At 31.4% G+C, this 20,044-nt stretch overlaps 1 protein-coding gene across 4 annotated transcripts; it reads right to left on the minus strand.

Moving 5' to 3' along the window:
• Positions 1–528: 528 nt before the first annotated feature.
• LOC105131960 (uncharacterized) lies at positions 529–7,856 on the minus strand. Of its 4 annotated transcripts, none has more exons than XM_011035190.1 (11): positions 7,643–7,856; positions 4,161–7,205; positions 3,819–4,009; positions 3,604–3,675; positions 3,366–3,518; positions 3,075–3,238; positions 2,820–2,967; positions 1,568–1,690; positions 1,392–1,479; positions 1,070–1,293; positions 529–798 (listed from the first exon to the last, which is right to left on the minus strand). In XM_011035190.1, the coding sequence occupies exons 2-10, from the start codon at positions 7,033–7,035 to the stop codon at positions 1,115–1,117; spliced, it is 3,993 nt and encodes a 1,330-aa protein (XP_011033492.1). In that variant the 5' UTR covers positions 7,036–7,205; positions 7,643–7,856; the 3' UTR covers positions 529–798; positions 1,070–1,114. The 4 variants fall into 4 exon arrangements, with proteins under 4 accessions (XP_011033492.1, XP_011033491.1, XP_011033490.1 ...); XM_011035189.1 differs by having other exon boundaries at positions 4,161–5,532; positions 5,623–7,846; XM_011035188.1 differs by having other exon boundaries at positions 1,089–1,293; positions 4,161–7,846.
• Positions 7,857–20,044: the final 12,188 nt, after the last annotated feature.

Here is a 20,044-nt window from a genome sequence, read left to right on the forward strand (position 1 = left end):
AGGAAGTGTCAAGGGAATGGAGAACATCAGCTCTTAATAGTTTTTAGATGCTTACATGGCTCTCTATGACGGGGCTATTTGTGAAGGCGGTATCTTTAACGAGTTAACACGGTGGCAAAACGATTGCAACATGGCGACACAGTCAAGAAACCACGCCTCAAACTTTTTCTTCCTTCACTTGACCCGCGTTTCGAGAGATTGAATCTCAGACTTTCTGAGAGAATATGCTTTTGGCGGAGATGATTTGCAAATCAAAGCATATATATACGTTAAATATTAGAAAAATACTCTGCCCATTAAGTTTATAAAATTTGTTTACATATTTTAATCAATTTAGAAAATTGAAGTGAACAAAATCAAAATAACTCAATATTAATTGTGAAATTATTTCTATTTAATATGTATTTTCTAGTATTTAACACCATGTGTGCATCTTATCTTTTCTATGAAAATATTTGATTATTATGAATAAAATTAATTCAAGGATAATTTAAGGATATGGGAACCTTTTTCATATATATATATATCTTCAGGAAGATGCTATTGAAAGCTTTTTGTACAAACTCAACCCATCAGGCATCCAACTAAAGCACAGCTAACACTTCGAACTCTACCCACACACTTGGTTTCTTGCTCCGAGTTAAACTCCTCATGCCAATCAAAAAAACTTACGCTAGGCCACGGTAATAACAATAGTTATTATCGACTTTCGTAAAAATGATACCGTTGCATGCACCCAGCATCAGTGTTGAGGTGGTGAAGACTTGCGCAGACAATTCAGCCCATGTTCTTGTGATGCTGGGTGGGAAAATAATGTAACAATGTCATCATAAAAGAACAAACAAATTCGACCTCTCAAAGATTACAAATGCTATGCAACGTAATAGTAAACAAATTCTAAATAAAACGTAAAACCCAACAACTTGACAAATTCTAAAGCTGTAATTCAAAAACGAAGGACCGACCTAGCCTGTGCTACATTCAAGTCAATGCATACATGTCTTTCAACAACCAAGAAAGCAACGCATTCCCAATGTACAAAGGGGAGACACAAAACACAAAAGCTTGCCTGAAATCATTGTTTAAACCTGGGAATGTATTGAGGGGGCTACTGCTATGGGGTTTGCCCTTTGGAAGGAATCTTTGCTGCCATTGCACGCAACTCATTTGCAATTTCAGTGAAGTTAGGTCTGTCTGATGGCTCAGCAGACCAGCATCTCTCCATCAATGATCTCCAGTCTGGGTCACAATTCTCCGGCACTGGTGGCCGCAAGGTATTGCTCACAATACCACCTGATTAGCATTTTGGTTGGGAAATGATCAGCGAGACACATACTTGAGCCCATTCAAATCAATGCAACACGATTATTTGTGATAAACAAAAACCTTACCTATAATAGCCCCATAGTGCAAGTCTGCGTATGGCTCTTCACCAGTTAGAAGTTCCCACAACACCATACCAAATGAGAACACATCGACCTATGTTAGAGAGAATTGAAGCACAAGCTTCATCAAGTGAGAAGGAGAAAATATTTATATGCAAGATGGTATTAAAAGACAAACAAACCTTCTCAGAGACAAGACTGCTGCTTCCATTCAGAAGCTCCGGTGCCATCCATGGAAGTGTTCCCCGCACACCACCAGAGATAAGTGTTTGGCATTTCACCTTCGACAGGCCCAAATCACCGACCTGGAGCAAAAGCAGAAGTGAAAAACCAATCCAATAGATTTTCTATTGAAATCAAATACAGAATCCTTAAGTTAAACAGCACATGTAAAGACCTGCGGATTCAATGCATCATTTTAACCATAGACCTTAAATTTGAACTCGATAGTTTTGACTGATTGTCATAAAAGGAGGTTCAAAATACAGTAAATTACATGTGAGCATTTTGGAAATGGAGTTCTATTCCCAATAGCATATGCAAATTGCCACTTATGATAAGGTTTCATAAGCACTTGGGCCTCTGATAACTTCTATCAATGACAAAAGCAAAGGCTTCTTGAATTCAGGACTAAAAATAGAAACAACAATCTTAACTATCATCACTTATAATAAAAAGAATAACTTGGAAACCTCAACTAATGAAAAGAAAACAGAAAAGGTTGAAAAGAAAAGGGGGAGACTACTGCCATTACAAGGAGGGGTAAAAACATTTCACACTCGATACAGACTGGGAGATAAAATCTATGAAGTCACTCGAGTAAAAGTAACAGGTGGACAAAAGAGAGTTCAAATCAACTCCATTCATCTCTTGCTTAAAACAAATATCAGCCCGAAACTCTGTTGACAAGATATCAGCATTCAGCATGCACTTGAAGATATCAGCATCAAGTACAGTTGAGAAGATAAGATTACCTCTCTTTTCCTATGCTTATAAGTACAGTAATAATTCCATTTGTGATTTGTAAGTCAAATTTAAAGTGATTCCATTTGAAAACATTCCCATAACCTCAATGCCATTTGTACCCCTAAACCATTCTGCTAAAAATCCTATCATTCAAAAGGACCCTTGCAACAGCTTTAAAGTGTTCCATCTAAAAGATTCAATTAATTTGCCTAGAGTGCGGCAGGATAACTTATTTTATTCAGATGCACACATTTTGCCTTTGCAGAGTGAGATAACCATTAAATGCAACAAGACAATTTTATAGATCAATTAGGCACAAAAAGAATTTCTCCAAATACTAAAATTGTCAAAAAGGAGAATATCAACAGAAATGAATCCACAATGGATATGCATGTCAGAGAGCTCATTACTCGATGTAAGAATGAATGGGAGAATAAAATATCCTCTTCTCCAGATCGGGTCACTAACCTTGCATATTGGCCGGTGAGGATCTCGAAGATTAACAAGTAAATTGTCACTCTTCAAATCAAAGTGCACAATATTCTTCCCATGCAAGTATTCCATTCCAAAGGCCACATCCATGGCAATCATGAGACGCTTACGCTTGTCAAGGCTCCTGACAACAAGCAATTACAAAATCAAATTTCACTTTCAAAGTGGTGCATGAATTAAAATGGAGAGAGATACAGGTTCATGAAAAGAAACTAGAAAATAACACGCCACCTCTCATTCTTCTGCAAAGCATTTCTTAAAGAACCATTAACCATGTACTCTGTCACTGTCGCCACAGAACCTCCAGGGCCATCAAGAACAACACCATAAAAGGCAACCACATTTGGATGGTGCAAATCAGCAAGCTTAATTGCCTCATTCCAGAAGTCATCTCTCTGATTTTGAGCATATGGCACAATGAAGACAGTTAGCAAGTCATAACACATGAATAACATCAATAAAAGCAAACCTTAACAGGTGAGACAGGACAAAAAGAAAACACAGAGAAGAATGAAAACAAACCATGCGTTCTTGTTCAGAAGGTTTTCCAGCGAAACACCTATCATTAATTCGTTTGATTGCGACATCAGTACCCCTCCACTTTCCATGATAAACGGTGCCAAAGGTGCCAGAACCCAATTCCCGCAGCTGTTCAAGGTCACTGTTCTTTATAATCTGCCAGTCAACAGCCAGAAACATTCTTAAAATTGACAATCACGATTATAAATTACAGGAAGCAAAAATAATGAACTCTTTCAACCTGCAAGCAACCAAGGCCTTCTGATACTGGAAAACCAAAATTCACCTTTTCAGGCACTTTTTTCTTCATGTCCTGAGTTAACAAAGCAACAAAATATAGGGATAAAGGAATAGTCAGATACAGCCACCATTAATGGCAACAGGAAAAGGAAAGCCAATTGATAAACATGAACATGTTCCCACACTAGTGCAATGAAAACAGAAAGGATTAGGCACCTCAAATTTAGCCTTTTGCTTTATTTCTAAACCTTCATTTGAAACTTCTTTTTCTAGATTTGGTTCATAAGCTGATTCACCGCTTTCTGACACTGTTGGTTCTGGATTAGAATTAGCTGACTGGAAAACAGAAGCAGCTACACCCTCGGCGACAGCCTTGAGTTCTTTCCTGATGAGTTCCTCAGCTGAACCTTCAACCATGAAATAAAAAATGCTAAGAAACTACCTTTGCAACATAAGAGAAGATTTGATATTATCCAGATGAACACAAACATGATAAATAATTATGGGAGTTATCCAGTTATAAGCACGCATGAGCACACTGAATAAGAAGCTTCTGACCTTTGGATGATTGAACACACTCTAAATCCTTGTTTGAATTAGTCAGGGGCTTGGGAACTCCATCCTCCACCATCACACCTGTGATTAAGTTCACCTCACCAGAATGGTTCTCAATGAAAGGATCCCTAGTACCAAAGACTTCTTTTTTTGTAGCAATCTTGCTAGGTCTAGGTTGAGGAAAATGATCATCATGCCTTGAGTTCCAAGGATCCTGGCTGCTGAAGAGTGAGTTTGAGGAGTCCTGAGCATTGCCTACACCACTAGATGGTGATAGGGAAGATAGTGTATTACCAGTTGAGGATAAAGCTTCCACATCACTAGGGACAACCTTTGAATGCAATTGTGAATCATTCTTCCATTCAACAACAGGTGGGATTCTGTCATTCATATAGACTGGCTCCACACCAGAGTATGCAGGGATCCCATAACTAACTTCAGCAGAATCCATGGCAGGAATCCCAATCTTAAATTGAGGATGTGATGCTTTATTAACCACAATAGGTGGTTGTGCAACCTCATGTAATTCCATTGGTCGGGAAATATGTATGTAAGAAACCCCTGTAGAAGTAGGTAACACTTTAAACTGCTTAATATGATTTGACTTGAGAACCACCTGAGGTTTGCTAAGGGTATTATCTAGAAGAACCTCCCTCCCAGCAATTTTCTGGGTTCTATGATCTAAGATTTCTTCCTTTCTAAATTTATCAACAAGTGACTTTTTCTGATCATTGTTAACATTAATTTCAGGGGGGCGTGTGTGGAGAGCTTCCATCATCCCATCAACTAATCTCAGCTGGTCATAAGATATGTAAGAATCTACAGCATCTTCTTTGGAAACAACACCAGGAAGCTTGCCAGTGCACTCTTTCGGAGATTCATGAACTAGTTGTTCAGAAGCTTGAATAGGTACACCAGCAGCATGAGAGACATCAGTATTAGCAGTTTTACTCAGTAAAATCTGGGGTTGCATTGGCACTGAATGTTGCTGGACATAATCATCCATGTGAGACTCAGGAATTCCACCTGCGAACATGCCACAAGGAGACTGTCCATCACCTGGTAAACCTATCATGCCATAGGGAGCTGAAATCTTAGACTGATCAGAATTGTCAGTATTCAAGAAAGTTCTCTCATTTTCATGACGGGACTCAAGATTCTGAGGGGGCACAATTGCTTCTGACTGTGGCATTCCAATATGATGATCCATATGACCAAGAACTGCAGGTTGAGCACCAGCACCTTGTTCAATAATGTGTTCTCCCAAGGCACCAGTTATCAAAACCCTGTCCATGGGCCGGGCTTTCATAGTATCTTCTAAGAGAAGACTATGACGAAGTGAGTTTGTATAGATCATTCCAGATTCTCTTGGGTCCTGTACCAAAGGATCAGAATGTGCATGAGGCAGTGCTTTCTGACACATATAACAGTCCTCCATTCTTGGAACTTTCTCAGGGAAAATTACCTGTTGATGAGACACTGACCCATCAGAGAAGGCAACATGCTCTGGCTGAGGAACTTGGGCCCAGCCATAGCCTCCTCCAACAACTGCATGAGGGAGTTGAGCCCGATACACATTGTAGCTTGGGTCAACAGGAACCTGAACAATCCTTGATCCAAATGCATTTTCTTCAGGATAGTGCTCCAATCGAGTTTTTAGGGGTTGTGTCAATGGTTGAACAACAGTTGGCCTCACAGGTGTGGATGTCATAGTCATATGCACTGCAGGAACATATTGACGAGAAGTAGCAACTGCATTACTCTCATGAAAATGCTGTTGGGTGAGTACAGACCCAGAAGTTCCCAGCAGATGGTTATTTGGAAAACCCATTTGGGGAGGAAGGTGCCTATAATCTGCATGATTTGTAATTTCTTGATTAGGATCTACATAAAACTGCATCTGAGGAGCATGTGGTGGAATGCCTGATCCAACTTGCTTGAAATCGTGGGCCATATGCTGCTGTTTTTCAGTAAAAGGAACAGACCTCTCAAATTCAACCTCAGTCTGAGAACATGCAGTCTGCAGAGGACCAGACTTAGCCGTTGGAATTACCAAAGAAACAGCAGATGCACCAGCATAAGGTGGGGGTTTAGTATCTGCAATGGCTAATTTTGGAGTAGAATCATGAGAAGTTGCAGAATTATCCCTAGGGGATAACAGGCTGGTAGATGGTGGCCAGGTCACATCCCCTTGACCAGGACCTGGGCAATCAACGGCCTCAGTCCCGCTAAAATCAGAGTTTTGTGTTGAACTTACACTTGCCATGCTCTCCTTCCTAGCGATACGACGACGACCACAATCCACAACCCCATTTACTGCGTCAAAATATTTCTGCCCACTATCATGTAAATCCCCAAATTGGACCGAACCAGAAGCATCAAGCTGTAAATCTGAAAATAAAAACACCCTTAACTTAGCTGACCCATCCAAAGACCTCTCAACCAACTTCTCATATTCCTCCATCATATTATCAAGATCATCAGCACATGAAACAGACACTAGTGCATCAAGATCCTCATCAGGAAGCTGGTATTTAATGACAACAGGCTGCTGATATGTGTCCATCATCTTCCGCTGTAGCTCATTAAAGCTCACATCTCTCCTCACACTAATAATCCTTGTTTGCCCTCCAACATATCTCAACATACCATCACTTGGTCTAGGTAAAATCTTCCCCCCAAAACTACACAAAAACTTTACTTTCTTTCCCGACACCGAATCATCCTTACCATTTTCACTCCCATGGTCAGCCCCGCTGCCACTACCACAACTCCCCAAATTGGGGTTATAAGCTGACCCTATATTTACTGCCTCATTGCTCTCATTAACATTAATCCGATTCCCAAAATTGGGTGAAGAACCAAATCCTGACACCATATCATTTCCAGCATGATCAACAGCACTACCAACTATCCTGTTCCCCAAATTAGGATTATAACCAAACGCAACACCTGCACCATTTGCACCCACATTCACACTCCCAACCGGCACCTGCAGGAGTGGGGCCCATGGGGTAACCCCAGGAACAGTATTCCCATATCCTAAACCTACAAAACCAGCATCAGACACTGATGCCGAATAAATAAAAGGTACAGACCCTTCTGGTTTGGAAAAGAATTCTGGGTTTCTACCAGCTGTTGCCGGCGTGGTGACAGCACTACTACTAGAACTAGCCATGGCAGCCATAATGCGGGGCTCTTCAGGCATGGCTCTAGCTATGTTCAATGGCCTTAGATCATTTGGTATTGGGGTTTGATCAAAAGCCATAAATAAAATTCAAATTGAAAAACGAATCGATCTCTTTATTCACAAACTTGGGATTTGCCCAAATGGGTTTTCCTGTACACATTCACTACTCTGACAAAACCATCGCAAACCCTCTCAATGTTTTCACAGACATATATATATGTGTGTGTGTGTGTGTGTGTGTGTGTGTGTCTAAGACTAAACAGAATTAAAGCGAGAGAAAGAAAGACAAAGTTACCAGATATGAACGGTGACAATTGGGGATAGATGAGAATAAGAAAAAAGGACACATAAAACAGTAGCCCAGTCGGTGCCGCAGAAGAACTTAGAAAGGAGCTTCGAAAAATCCAGGGCTCTTTTAAGAGGTTCAATCTTTCTCTCTTGTCACTCTCTGTAATCTTATACAGCTTTTTAATGTTTATTATTTTTAAAGGGTGGATGGGATTTGGTGTCGCGATCGAAGGTGTAAGTACATGTTGCGTTTGTATACGGTTTGTTTTTTAAAATATTTTTTTATATTAAAATAATATATTTTTAATTTTAAAAATTATTTTTAAAATTAATATATAAATCAACTCAAAACATAAAAAAATTAAATTTTTAAAAGCTTTCTTTTAGAATGCTTTTTAAAAAATATATTAAAATAATATTTTTATTTTTTAAAATTTATTGTTAATTTTTAATATTAAAATATGAAAACCATCTAAAAATATAAAAAAATTATTTAAAATTTAAAAATTTAAAATTTTCCCAAGCATAGCATAACTATAATTACAAACATTGTGTGTTGTATTGTTTATTTCTTAGTGTAACTGGTTTTTTATTATTTTGTTGTGTTGTATATCTTTTGTTGTTTTTAGAAAGTGCAGTTTAAATAAAAATTTGTTAAAATTTATTTTTTTATTTTTTTAATATTAAAAATAAAAAATATATTATTTAAATTTATTTTTAAATAAAAATATTATAAAAAATAACTGTTATTATATTCTCAAATATCTATTTAAAAAAATAAATAAAAGCAAGAGAGGCAAATGCATCATTTCATCCATGCAAGTACAATACTGAAATGTGTTTTGAGTGAAAATTGTAAAGTGTGTTTAATATTATAATAATGATTATTTTTAAAAATAATTTTTATTTAAAATAATTTTTATTTTTATTTTTTTAAATTTATTTTTAATATTAATATATTAAAATTTAAAAAGATATAACTTGTGAAGAGAAAAGAGGTTGGTAGGGGTGTATTGTAGAGGACTTTTTTTCTTTTTTTCCTACAAGAAAAGAATTCTTAATAAATTAAGAACTATTCCTATTTTATTTTATATTGTCATTATACACTGATTATATTTCTAGAAACTTCTTAAAAACGGATTTGAGTTTCTTGACTATTTTAGCATATTTGGTTATCATGCAAACGAGGGAGAGCTATCCCTGTTTTATAGTCCAAGGCGTAACGGCTCCTCCATGGAGAAGTGTAATTATCCTTAAAAATAATTTTTTCTTGAATTAATTGATAAATTAAAACCCTAGCTAATTAACATCTTTTTTTTTTACTTGCAAATTCTTAATTTTCAACTCAAATACTGCTAAAACTAACTAACTCTAATTAATTCCATCAGCTCTAACACAATTTCTAATTAGCAATCAATCTGACTTATAATTTAATATTTAATATAAAGAAATTCATATATACATAGTAAGAAACTAACAGGATTCTTCAAAGCTATCATCCAACAAGCTTTTCAACCATTTACATTTCAAATACAAGCAATATTAATGAATTAAAAACAATAACCTTGTTTCTTGTTTCTTTGAGTGAGTTCATACTTTTAATTTCAAGTTTATTTGGGATTATAGTTGTGATTACAGTTTAAAATATTTTTATCTTAAAAATATATTAAAATAATATTTTTAAAATTTTTAAAAATTATTTTTAAAATTAATACAAAAAAATATCTTAAATATAAAAAATAATAATTTTTAATAAAATAATTAAAATTTTTAAAAATACGAGTTAGTCTATATTATCAAATAAGGTGTTAATCTTTTAAAAAATTACATATTATATCTTATTATTTATATAGTTGATAAATTAAATTATAAACATGCAAACTCAACTAAAAAAAAAAGTTTTAAAATATTACAAATTTCTTATTATTATTGATTTAGTGTCCAAATTGTTCATTTAAATGTTTTTAAAAATCCTTGATATGCACTTCTTATTTTACAGACAACCTTTCTTCATCACCGATCAACAATCTGCCTTCTCATTCTTCGACCATTCACACCTTTAATATAAACCAAACTCAAAAAACTTTCATTGGAAATCTTTTTTTTTTTAAATATCTTTCTTAAAATCATATGACTGCTTACCTCATGAATTCAATAAGATGTTATCAGTGCGTGCTGGTCAAAACGAACAATTTCTTTATTTAGCTTGACGGTTGGCCGTTGTATTGCAAATGGATTGGTCGATATAAATAACAATATAAAATTAGCCCATATCTTATAATATTTAAAATATTATTTTTTTATATTGCAAATATGATAATAATTATTTTTTAAAATATTTTTTACTTAAAAATATATTCAAATAATATTTTTTTATTTTTTAAAAAAATATTTTAAACATCAATATATTAAAATATATTAATTTAAAAAAATAAAAATAAAAACAAATAAATACTTTTAATTAAAAAGAAAAGGTAAGAAAGAAAGAGATGTTCCAACCACCAAATCTTGGAGACGCATGAAGTGGACCGACAGGATTAAGTGGGGTCCATCTTAAATCCAGTAATGATGCGAGACCCCACTGTCTTTATCATTTCTTCACGACTCCTGAGTCCATACACGGGTTGATTTTCGAAAGAATACTTCAGCATCAGCGTTCATCCTAACAACAAAAAAAAAACATCTTTTTTTAACGATTTATTTATCTTTATTATTTATTAAATATTTAATTAATAAATTTAGAATAAACATCAAATAACACAATTATAATTTTAATATCAACAGATCCATTAAAAATTCTATTCAATCCGGTCACAAAACTTTGAGCAAAAAAATTCGAAAAAATAATTAATTGATTTTTTTAAGATATATACTTGTTTGAAAGTGTAGTTACAATTATTTAAAAAAAAAAAATCATGTTTAAATATATTAAAATGATATTTTTTTATAATTATTTTTAATATTAGAGCATCAAAACGATCCAAAACATACAAAAAATTATCTTTTATAAAAAAATTTAAGTTTTTTAGAAACGCGGTTTACAAACGTTCGCATAGCATAAAATAAATTTCAAGATGATATCAAAAAATGAAAACAAGTTTTAATTAATTCAATTCATATTTTTATATATGGATGCATCTAAACATTATAAAAAAATTGAAATAAAAAAATTTAAAATATTAATTTTAATATTTCATTACTGTTTTAACCATAACTGAAACTACATAATATCTTTTGATGCAATTCTAAATGCACTTAAAAGTAGATATTCACAATTATGATATATAATAAACTTTTTTAATTCATCAAGGTGAAAAGAAACAATTTGTTTGAAGTTGAGTTTTGATTTTACTATATATTATAAAATTTAATTTTAATTTTTTTAATTAGTTATGCTATTATTTTTTTTATTTATCTTTTAGTTTGTTTCATGGTATGCGGCAATTAAGGATTTGTTTGTTTTATATTTTATATTTTATTATTTTTATTATTTTTAATTTTTAATGTGTTAATATCTTTTTACTAAATTTATATAAACCAAATAAATTCCTTGCTCTTTCTGTCTACTCTACCAAAGCCTGCATCGGTCAAGGTACATGCTATGGTTTAAACAAACCAGTGCCGGAAAAGCATGGCCTGTTTGAACCTTTTAATTTCTTGGTCTTGCGACTGGATAAATCAGTTCCCTGAAATTATGGGATTCAATGGTGATCGGTGACCAAGTCAATGGACGGGAAAAAAATGGATAAATGATTTGTATTGGTCTCACAGTGTATGGAAACCGCCGGTTCTTTTACCCTCGCTAAAATCTGTACATGCTAGATCATATATTTTTAAAATAATTAGATTGTGACGTACCACATGGCATATTAAAAAAAAAATTGATGCAGTGGCATAGTATATTGATTTGAACTATTTTTTTACTTAAATTATAAGAATATGATAATTTTATAGAATATAATTAAAATAAATTAAAAAATCTTATTTTAATTAATAATATATTAAAGAATAAAAATATAAAAATCAATTTCAAAAAAATTAAAAAAAAAGGATCAAACTCGTAAATCGAGTCTGGAACACATTTTCCTTTCATATGAAACAAATAAAAAAATACAGAGACTAGTTATTAACAAAGTCATTGTCGAAGTATGGATTTTTTTATAAAAAATATTAATTTAAAAAATTAATAAAAAAATTTAAATTAACTTATCGAATTTATAACTTGAATCATGAGACCTTAATAAAAAATATATATTTTTTTTTAAAAAATAATATTTATCTCATCATAATCCAAAAAATAATAATTATTGATGTATAGTTTTTAAAAATATTCTTTAATTTTGACTTTATTTAAATAAAATTAAAGTTGGTGAAAAAAAAAACATTAAAAAAAAAGCTCAAGAGTTTGGGTTTTATTGACTGATTCCTAGACCCAAAGCAAGGGCAAGCTTACATGCTTGCCCATTTCAAATCTATTTTTTTTTGCTTTCATCACTCATCTATAATTTTTTTTATAAGTGATGTAGATGATGTGTTATTTATGTGTCATTTACATTTTAAGTTTTTAATAACTTTAAAGTTGTTAAAAAATCAAGATTGAGTTTTTTCAACTCTAAAAATTTATTTTTATTTATTTATAAACACCAACAAAACAACTAAAAACCCACATAAACTCCTTAATGCTTTAAAACAACAAAAAAAAAATTGGTCCCAAAATAAAAAATCATACTAGAATCCAAAATCTCCCAAGATCTATTTTTTCAAGTTTTATAAGGTAAAATAACATCAAACCTAAACTTTTTTTGTTAAATGAAAGCTGTAAATACTAAAATCAATTTTTTTTGTGTTCAAAATCAATGTTAATAATAAATTTTTCTCTCTATCACCATGATTTTGCAACATTTTATTTCTTTTTTGCCTAATCAAGAACTAAAAAATAAAAATAAAGTTTTGTAGGATACTTGAACTTCATAAATCTTTAGGGATTGAAAAGGTATCATTAATCTTTAGGGATTGAAAAGGTATCATTGGAAAAGTAAAAAGATAAAAGTAAATTTTTTTGCACAAATTTTCAAACTGCCACTCATTTTACCTATCTTACTAACTTCAATCCTCTGTCTTTTAAATTTGTCATTTCTTAATATTTTAACTTAAATTGGCATTAGACTTGGTCCGAGAAGGATGAGATAAAAAAAAATTATGAACAATGAATTCACTTTGTATTTTGCTTTTGCAAGTCTTTTCATTACAGGGTTGTGACTCGAAATCTCGTTAAAGAGGAAAATGGCTCCATTACCATATAAGAAATGAAGATTTGAGATTTTGAATTGTTTATTTACTCTGGCATGTCTTAAATATATACAAGAGTGTAGAATTAAAAGGAAATTTACATATGATATGAGAAATTGTTTTTTGGATCAATTACTTTAATGTCATTTTAATTATTAAAATTAAAATGATATTTTTTAGTATAAATGTTTTTATAAATCTTATCAAGTTAATTCAAAAAATTTCAAATAAAAAAAAAAGAAAAAACTATTCTTTTAACAAATAAAAACATATATCTTCATTTGAGTTATATTCTTATATATATAAATAAAAAAAAACTATTATTTTTTTTAGTAATTATTCTAAACACTTGAACCAAGCTTATCAAATAAATCAGTTTTTACTTAATAACCAACAAAAAGGAACAGATCTACATAAAAGAAAAAATAGCAAACAGAACCCATGATTGTTGCCTATATACAAGGACAAGATTTTCTGTATCTTCATAATTTGCTATAGCTAATTTTCCTGTTATCTTGTTTTGGGAACTCCAAATTTTTGGTTGCCTTGCTGGGTTTGAGAGTATAAATGTGGTTATTTTTTAAATTATTTTTATTATTAAATATAATAATTTTTTAAAAATTATTTTTAATATCAATGTTTTAAAATAATCTAAAAATAATTAAAAAATATTAATTTAAAATAAATAAAAAATTTAAATTAGATCCCTCCCTTTAAAAAAAAAAAACAGCTAGGTGATAATTCAAGAAAAGGATTTTTTGCCTCTATTTTATTTTAGGAATGGGATTCAAATAAAAATTTATAAAGATTTTATTTTTTATAATTTAAAATTATTTTAACATGCAAATATTAAAAATAAATTTTTTAAAATAAAAAAAATATTATTTTAATATATTTTTAAATAAAAAACATTTTAAAAAATAACTATTATTATATTTCCAAACACCTTTCTATTGAAAAGTTCCATGCACGATAGAAATTAAAAGCCAATTATAAATTCCACAGTGGACAAATTAAGTTTTACTTTAGGAATAGAAAATAGGCAAAAATAAAAGGACTAAATGCAAACTATACAAACAAATGGTAAATCAAAGTTCTAAATTGATAGCGGACCTAAAGTCGGCTCCCCAAGGTGTCCTATCCTTTAGATCCACGATTTCTTGTTAATTTTAATAGCGGACCTAAAGTCGGCTCCCCAGGGTGTCCTATCCTTTAGATCCACGATTTCTACGTGGAGACCGGCAAAATCTCCCAGCCGTCGCCTCCAAACACGCAAGGATGCAGGGCAAGAAAAATTTGGTCTCGAGTCTCTATCAATCTCGGACACAGCCAGCCTGAACTTTGAGTCTGCTTATTTTTTTATTTTAAATTAATATTTTTTGATATTTTTAAATTATTTTAATATAAAAAATTATTTTTAAAAATAAAAAATATTATTTTAAATTATTTATTTTAAAAAATAACCTTACCAAAAAGTGTTTTGCTTTCATGAAAATCAAAGCCCAGAGTTTCCTTTTCTTTTGTCATGTGATATTAAAAAGCAAAGAATCCCATGTTCATAACTTGTAAAGAAACTAATTTTTTCCCTGCAGTTTTCAATTCAATTTTTATTTTAAAAAATAAAAACTTAAAAAAGTAATTGGAAAAAACTTAGAAAAAGCACAAAACAGTACAATATATTTATTGGGAGGTGATGAACAATGAAATGAGTTTTTATAAGAGTAACGTAATGTAATTGGAATATAGCCATCTTCGCTGGACCTCAAAAGAATGTGTGGGCCTATAAATTGCAGAAGCCCATATTCCCAAGCTTGATCTATTTCTTGGTCAAGAAAAATAAAATAAAATAAAATAAAATAATGATATACCTGACTGCTACCTCGAACTGAAAGCAAGCACAAAGAGGTAGGTTTCTCAAGAAGAAAAAATCAAAGGCACAAAAAGATGAGCAAGGCAGCTGGCTGTATTTTCTGAACGTTTCATTGATATATATTATCAGTTAACATTGGGTTTGGAACGTGGCTGTAATTATTTTTTAAATAATTTTTTATTTTTTAAAAATTATTTTTGACATTAATATATCAAAATAATTTGAAAATATTAAAAATATATTAATTTAAAATAAATAAAAAATTTAATTTAATTTTTTTAAAAAAATATTTTTAAAATACAGAAAAACGCTTAACCTTTAAAGCAACTGAAAAAATGGTATGATCTGATCATCTCAGGGCATTTGAAAACTTAACACCAATCACACATGAGAATTGAGATTATTAGCTTTTTCCTGCACGATGATGCCTTGCTATATGTGAAAGTATTATTTCAACGAAACAATTTTCTTTATTGACAGTATGATTATTTGAATAAAAAGCTTAAAGCAATTAACATAAATATTTATAATTATTTAAATTCATGAGAAAGAACATGTATTTTTTTAGTTGTGACTCCCCTTTTATAATTCATTCATTTCTTTTCTACTTTGACAAAAAAAAAAAAAATATATATATATATATATATATATAGTATTAGAAACATGGTTTTTCAAATAAGAACTTACTATTATTTTGATTATTATTATGCGATTGTGTGAAAAAAATCAAAGAATAATTAATTTGATGAAAAAAAATATAAAAATAACAATAAAAAAAATATATTTTATATATTCTCATCAAACATTCATGTATAATTTTATGAAACATTGTTCATATAGTTTTATACAAATATTTTACTAATATTACCACAGCAACCTTATTTAAAAAACATGGCAAGATTGAATCATATTTTAAATATAATCATCATTATTATTTATCTAATTAGAAATGTAATAGAAATTAGAAATAAAACACAAAACACAAGACGTGGCATTGTTACACTTAAGAATGATCGGAAAATGAATTTCATGATGAAGGGGTTGTTCCCAGTCAGTTGGATGTAAGATATTTTTTATGATACAAGTGGAATAAGCTGGTTTAATATGGTGCTGTTTGAGGCTAAAATGTTTGAATTTTAACGAACCTGTAATTTCAAGGATAGTCACGTAGTAAACATGTGTTTTTGTAGTATATCAAAGTTTGAAATACAATCTAGGAGGAAAGATTTTTGTAGCTGTGACCATAGGATTAGGATGGTAAAAACCATCTTCAATAGTTAAAACATTTTGAAAAATAGTTTTGATAAAATATTTAGATTTAGGTTTAGGAGATGTTTTGATGAAATCACTTTGAGAAAATAAAAAATTTGTAAGTAGATGTTTTTGAGAAAAAGACTCTACTTGAGGTTTTAAAATCAATTTAGAAGTTTTACTGATAGAGAGGATTCATCCTCTTGGGAGGATTTCTGGCTGAGAGTTTGTAAAATAATAAGTAATTCTGGAGATTTGGAGAGAGTCTCTACCAAATTTTGTACTTTCTCACTTTGTATTGTTAGAGGAGTTACTGTTTTTTCTTTTGCAACGATTATATGGTAATAAGAAGTTATTGGTTTTGCAGAGGATAAGGCAAAAGCCAGAAGTTTTGAAGTGTTTTGCGGTTTTTGTGGGTTTATAATGGATGTTGACTGAAGGGTTTTGCCCTTATCTTTGAACTTAGGAGGCATCAAGACCTGTTTTGGAGAAATTCACGAGTTAGAAAGTCATGAATAAAATTTGTATCTCCTTTTATATATTTAATATCAAAATAAAAAATACTTAAAATAGCTTTTCATTAGGCAAAAATCTATTTTAAAGCAATATTTTGATTTTGATTTTTATAAAACTTCTTTAGCAGATTTGCAATTAATGCGTAATTTTTTTTTTGATTTAATAAATCACTTTGAAATTTTGTAATACATAGAAAAATTGAAAGAATTTCTTTTTTAATGGTAGATTAATTCTTTTAATAGTCATTCCAATGAACAAATATAAATTAAAGAATTTGTTCTTTGAAGTCTTTAACTTGTTTGAGAATACCCTCTTATCCTAAATCAAATGTATTTGTTTATATAATTTTAGGAGCTAAGGGATTGACTAGATAAAGGCAAGGAATCTCTTAAACTTGCTTTTTAATCTGACGAACGAGATTAGTGTGTTCATTAGACTAAAGGATTGGGTTTTTCCTTAATCTATCATGAAGTGGTTTTGCTACTCTACTAATATTAGAATAAAATTCTAAAACATAATTTATAGGAACCTTTGTAACTATGGTTTATAAGAGAATTTATTAGTAAAGGTAAGGGATCTCTCAATAGATGTAATAATACCTTGACAGATATAATGACCAAGAAAATGAATACGATTTTGAAATAGAGAAACCTTTGATTTGAAAACTACTAAACCATTTTATTTTACTACATGAAAAAATATGTGTAAATGTTTAAAGTATTGTTTTAAAGATGTTGAAAAAATAAAAACATCATCAATATAAACAATGCAAAACTTGAAATATGCGTTATTATTTGAAATTTAGATGATGCACTTTTCAAACCAAATGACATAACGTTCCATTCATATTGGCCAAATGGGACAGTGAATGCAATGTTGCAATGATTCTTAGGATGGATCTAGATTTGCCAAAAACTTGATTTCATGTCGAACTTGGAAAATATAAAAGCAAAATGCAATTTTTAAAATGAATCTTTTTTATTTAGAATTGGATATTTGATCCATTTTAGGGCTGTATTTAGTGGTTTGTAATTGATCACAAGTCTAGGTGTGCCTTTTTCTATTCCAGAGTTTTTGTTAACATAGAACGTGGCACACAACCAAGGTGATTTGGACTTCTGGATGAGACCTTTTAACTCTAGATCTTGAATTTTAAGTCTATAATGTTGTTTTAATTCAGCATTCATTTGAATTGGTCTCATCTTTGTAGGTATTTTTTTTTCACATAAAAGTTATCTTTATAGAAAAGATCAATAACATGTTTTTTTTTCTTAGAAAACATTAGGTGTATTAGAACAAATTTCATGCTTGATTTTATTTTGAAAATCTGAGTCAATGTGTAATACTTTAGTGTACCAACAATTTTGCAATACTCAGTGACTTGAGTTGCTAAGAGAGGTTCACCATTATAAGCTCAACGCTTAAGTCCCGTGGAGCATGGTAAGGGATAAGGTTTAACACCAATTATCTTAGTGCGATGGAGAAGATCACCAGTGTATTTTGATTGTTAGAGGTGTAAACACGTAGAGTTTCGATGAGCTTGAATGCCAAGAAAATAATTTAATGAACCAAGATCCTTCATTTTGAATTCCAGCTGCAACTTGGCAAGAAAAGAAGCAATAAGAGAAGGATGTGTGTCTATCACAAGAATATCATCCGCATAGATAAGAAAGAACAAATGAATATTTCCTTAATGATAAATAAATAATGAAGAGTCCTCCGTGAGGAAATAAATCCAAACTGAAGTAGAGACTAAGATAGGCATATAAACCTAGCCCATGGGGCTTATTTGAGTCCATAAAAAGACTTCTTAAGCTTCCAAATATAGATAGGAAAATCTGGATGAACAAAGCCTTAAGGTTCCTTCATATAGACTTTCTCTTATAAAATACCATGTAAAAAAACACTAGAAACTTCCAATTATCATATATTCCAATCAAAGTGAACAAAAAGAGTAAGAATAACTCGAATATGAAAGGTTTAATATTGGACTGAATGTCTCAATGAAATCTATACCACATTCTTGTTCAAAACCTTTAGCCACTATCAGGCATTAAGTTAATCAACCTGACCATTAGATGTTTGTTTAACCTTGTAGACCCATTTGTTATCAACAACATTATGATTCAATGATCAAGGGAAGAGTATCCACATATAGTTTGCAATCAGAGCATCATATTTTTCTTGTATAGTCATGCAGTATTTAGGTTGCAATGAGGCTTATTTGTAAGAACGAGGTTCAATTAACATTTTTATACTAGTGAGAGCCTTAAAAGGATGTTTTATGGAGTAGCATGTCTTATACTCAGGGAAGGTGCAAGGCTTGAGATGACCTGTTTAAGATCGTGTGGTTATAGGATGGGATATCTGAAACAAGAGGAATTATAGGCGCTGGTAATTAAGAAGTAAGGTGGAGATGGAGAAATATCTAGACTTGAATTGGATGTTGGAACAACAAAATTATATAAAGATGATAAAGGGTTTAGTTAGAAGAATTATGAGAGGTTGATGAATTTGCATGAGTGCTAAAAGATAGATCAAACCTAATATTACAAAGAGATAAATCATACTTAAAATTTAAAGAAAATGACACAGGGAGGGAATTACCATGAGAGGTAGCCACCATGAAAGGTTTGTTAAGGATGGTTTGGTCGTAGAGAAGGATAAGAACAGGTATTAGACGCATGCTTTTTGAAGTGGCATAAAGGATGGAAGGTTTGCTGGTAGGATTTTGTGGGGTATTTTGGCTTTCTGTTGTAAGGTTGGTGGGGATGTTTGGGAGCAAAAAAGGCTAAATTATTAGTTTCAGGCGGGATTGAATGGAGTTGATTTTCTAGAAGTAATTCATAGGATAGTTGCTCGGCTTGGAAGTCTTCAAAGGGGAGAGCTTTATCTCAGGTGGCAAGGTGTAGATAGGTGACGAAGGGGTGATAGGAATGATTTAAACCATTCACAATATAAGCAATTAAATCATCATTATCAATGGTCTTACCAACGACTCCTAGTTGTGCTACTAGTTGCGTTGCCGAATCAAGGTAAGTCACACACTTTATAATCTTGATTCAAAGTTCAAAGGAGCTGCTTCAAGTGGTTAATGCGAGATCAAGATGAAGAAGCAAATGTATTGGCCAAGGCAAGCCAAACAGGTCACGCTGAATTGAGATTTGAGACCATACACAGATGGTGCCACTTTATCAAAAAGAGTAGCATTAATCCAGCCCAAAACAAATTGATCCTTTCAATTCCATAGGATATACTCTGAATTGAGAGTAGTTGTTAGTTTCCCTTGATCATTAATAAGAAATGAATTACAAATTTTGAGATAAATATTAGCATTCTATATAGCATTAGTTAATTTTGTTCAAAACTTCAAATTAATTTTCTTTCCAATTTGGACTTTTTTTTTAATTAACATAGTGGTCCTGATCAGCTCGCGTGCACCTTGACTAATCCTACGAGCCTTAAAGTTAACAACTATATAAC

This window comes from Populus euphratica, unplaced genomic scaffold, assembly GCF_000495115.2.
Source record: "Populus euphratica unplaced genomic scaffold, PopEup_1.0 scaffold73.1, whole genome shotgun sequence".
In the NCBI taxonomy this organism is placed as follows: Eukaryota; Viridiplantae; Streptophyta; class Magnoliopsida; order Malpighiales; family Salicaceae; genus Populus; species Populus euphratica.

What these genes read in the sequence shown, in the direction of transcription:
- LOC105131960 (XM_011035188.1), bottom strand. Translation starts at nt 7,425, where the DNA reads ATGGCTTTTGATCAAACCCCAATACCAAATGATCTAAGGCCATTGAAC. An exon ending in GCTTTGCAGAAGAATGAGAG is followed by an intron (nt 2,968 to 3,074) that starts GTGGCGTGTTAT and finishes GCTTGTTGTCAG; the next exon opens with GAGCCTTGACAAGCGTAAGC. An exon ending in GCACTATGGGGCTATTATAG is followed by an intron (nt 1,294 to 1,391) that starts GTAAGGTTTTTG and finishes AATGCTAATCAG; the next exon opens with GTGGTATTGTGAGCAATACC.